Source organism: Octodon degus, unplaced genomic scaffold (genome assembly GCF_000260255.1).
Source record: "Octodon degus isolate 3935 unplaced genomic scaffold, OctDeg1.0 scaffold00982, whole genome shotgun sequence".
Classification (NCBI taxonomy): Eukaryota; Metazoa; Chordata; class Mammalia; order Rodentia; family Octodontidae; genus Octodon; species Octodon degus.
The window spans coordinates 742-3,765 of NW_004525558.1; the positions used below are offsets into that span (position 1 = coordinate 742).

The 3,024-nt window shown below is 36.5% G+C and overlaps 1 protein-coding gene across 1 annotated transcript; it reads left to right on the forward strand.

Annotated features, from left to right (window-relative positions):
- Positions 1–237: 237 nt before the first annotated feature.
- Positions 238–2,515, forward strand: LOC101577858 (UDP-glucuronosyltransferase 2A3-like; the record flags this gene model as incomplete). The annotated part of the gene is made up of 3 exons (XM_004648747.1): positions 238–369; positions 1,761–1,848; positions 2,292–2,515. Coding segments are annotated over 3 exons (444 nt in total), but the record flags the coding sequence as incomplete, so codon positions are not given.
- Between the last annotated feature and the right edge of the window lie 509 nt (positions 2,516–3,024).

The following is a 3,024-nucleotide window of genomic DNA, read 5'->3' on the forward strand; positions in this document are numbered from 1 at the left end:
CCTTTCAGACTAAATTCCTTTCTGCAGTTCAACCCACATCTAAAATGGGGCACCCTTATTCACAGTAACACACACCCTCGATCCATCTAGCTCTTAAAACTCAACTTCTAAGTGCATGAGACCTAGGGAGATATACAGACACAAGCTACAACACAATCTAATCATTTCTCTCACACTTCTTTTCACTTTATCCTCCCAAATGCTGCACATTTTAATGGAAAGGTTTCATGTCTGCAGGAAATGGAAGAATTTGTCCAGAGTTCTGGTGAAGATGGTATTGTGGTGTTTTCTCTGGGCTCAGTGGTGAAAAACCTCACAGAGGAAAAAGCCAATCTCATTGCCTCAGCCCTCGCCCAGATTCCACAGAAGGTCAGTGTGCTTTCTTGCCCTCCTCTGCACTTTGGCACTCCCTGGAGAGAGAACAGCGCAAGTCGTATTCTTCCCTGGGAGAAGTTATACTCATTTTCTGTCTGTGCACAGCTCACAGAAGCCTAAAGAGGATTGTGTAGAGCATTAAAATGGATAGTTTAGTCACATGTCGTAGTCTACTAGCTTGATCACTGTCACGTTGTTTTACTGTGGAAAACACTTTTGTGATCACTTGTGTCTAGTGGAATAAAAAAGCGAGTATTGCGTCATTCTAAATATTTTGACTGGCACTGACAAGTGCAGTGTTCTGAAAGCTGTTATTGTTGTAGTCCTTGATATGAAAGAAATCACACATCGAAGAAAGGATACAGGCTCAAAATATTTCTAAATTTCTCAGATTTTTATGCTATCAAAGTCAAAATTTATTCCAAAGCAGAAATCTAGATTTGCTTATTCTTTTAAAATTGAATATTCTGAGGCTAACAACAGTTGAAATGATACTTGAAAAATAATATACTCTTTCTTCCTTATGATAGCATAAATTTATATTCTACCACTCATTTCATTCATGTGTTTGTTAAATTCCATATAATGCATAAGTGAAACATTCTAAATGTGTTAAAATTGAGATATATGTTTGTTATTTTAGAGTGTTCTGCTTTTTAGCACTGAATGGAAAGGGGTCTTCTGTCCCCAATGGAAATGTCTACCTAAATACTCATTAAAATTTGGGCAAATACCTCATAAAAATGGAATATAAGCAAAACAACTATTTCAACCCTACTAAGATTAATTAAAGAGATAAAGATGGAAAGAAAGCAAGCAAAATAGTGAGACAGGAGGTAAGAACAACAGAGACAAAAACAGATAGTGCAGAGAAGAAAGAAGGGAGGCAAGGATGTAGAAAGACAAAAGTGGAGAAAGAAGGAAGGAAAGAGGGACAAACAGATGATGGGAAGAAAAAACAACTATAAAATAATCACAGAATCTAAACTTAAGTTTTCGGTCAAATATTACATTTGAGAGCAAAAATGACTAAATTATATTTGATAAATCAATTGGATAGCATTCATATATGTCATCTTGTTTTAAATGCCCAATGCTGTTTAGCACCTCTCTATACTTTCTATTTTTCAGTTATGTCTCACTCCTAACAGCATTTAAAGGATTAATATCAAAATATACATGGATAGATAGATACTTACTCATACATACCAAAAAATACTGTCCATAGTAGAATATTTTTACAGCATTTATAAACAAGCAGATATATCCTCTACTGATTTATCAGCCTGAAGACTAATGGCCATGTGATTTCTAAGTAATTCTAGAACATTAATACACACACATTGTCTGTTTTTACTTGCAACGTGACAGCCTTGTCCTCACAGGTTTTATGGAGATACAAGGGAAAGGAGCCAGCCACGTTAGGACCCAACACTCGACTGTTTGATTGGATACCCCAGAACGACCTTCTTGGTAAGACCTCAAGAGAAGAGTTGTGCAGTTTCACAATAAATAAGTTCAGTAACATTTTCAGAAAAAATGCATTAAAAGCATTTTACTCCTTGAATATTTCACCTCTGATATACAGTTTTAAAAGAGATAAAATTAAATAAATATTTTCATTTTATTGATACATGCTTCTTTGGTTCACACAAGAGCATCTTCAGTTAAGAAGCTCAATCAGCCTGGGAGTTCCAATCCTATGTCACTACTGTTGGTAAGGCTGCCTTTATAGAGAGAATGGAGTTAAGTTCTGTTCATGCTGGGATCCAGTTTTCTTGAGCAACAATATGTTGAACATCTGTAGAAAATACTGCCTTCTTGATTGAGTTGTGGATTCCTTTTCTATTTTCTGTCTCTTAAGATCTTCTAATTATCCACATCCACTTCTAAGCCACAACCTATTCTTAAACCAGGGCACCCCAAAACCAAGGCTTTCATCACGCATGGTGGAACTAATGGAATCTATGAAGCCATTCATCATGGGGTCCCCATGGTGGGAGTCCCCCTATTTGCTGATCAACCTGACAACATCGCTCACATGAAGGCCAAAGGAGAAGCTGTGGAGGTGAACATGAACACGATGACAAGTGCAGACCTGCTGGGTTCCTTGAGAGCAGCCATCAACGATCCTTCATGAGTACTGCTGCTGTGGAGGCTGAGCTTCTATTGACTATGCTTTCCATCCACCAGGAAAATGAGGAGAGGTTCATACCTTTGTAACTGTGTTGCACGCAAATAATGTAATAGTAGTGCAAAAAGACTGCTATTGAATCATGTATTTACCCTCAACTGCTGACTTACTTTATGATATTGGAGAAATATAGACAAAACAAACTAAAAATGCTACTTTCCCTTTGTACATTTTCTATTTTCTTTTTCTCTTTACTATTTTCTAAACAATCTATGCATTTTACTCTTTTTATTTTATTTTTTTTTTTTTTGATGGAACCAGGGATTGAACTCAGGCCCTTGTGCTTTATTTTATTTTATTTTATTTTTTTGCGGAACCGAGGATTGAACTCAGGCCCTTGCACTTACTAGGCAAGTGCTTATTCTACTGAGCCATCTCCCTGGCCCAATCTATGCATTTTATAAATATTTAAATGCTATAAAACAATACATAAATGCAGTATGAATGTGATAATG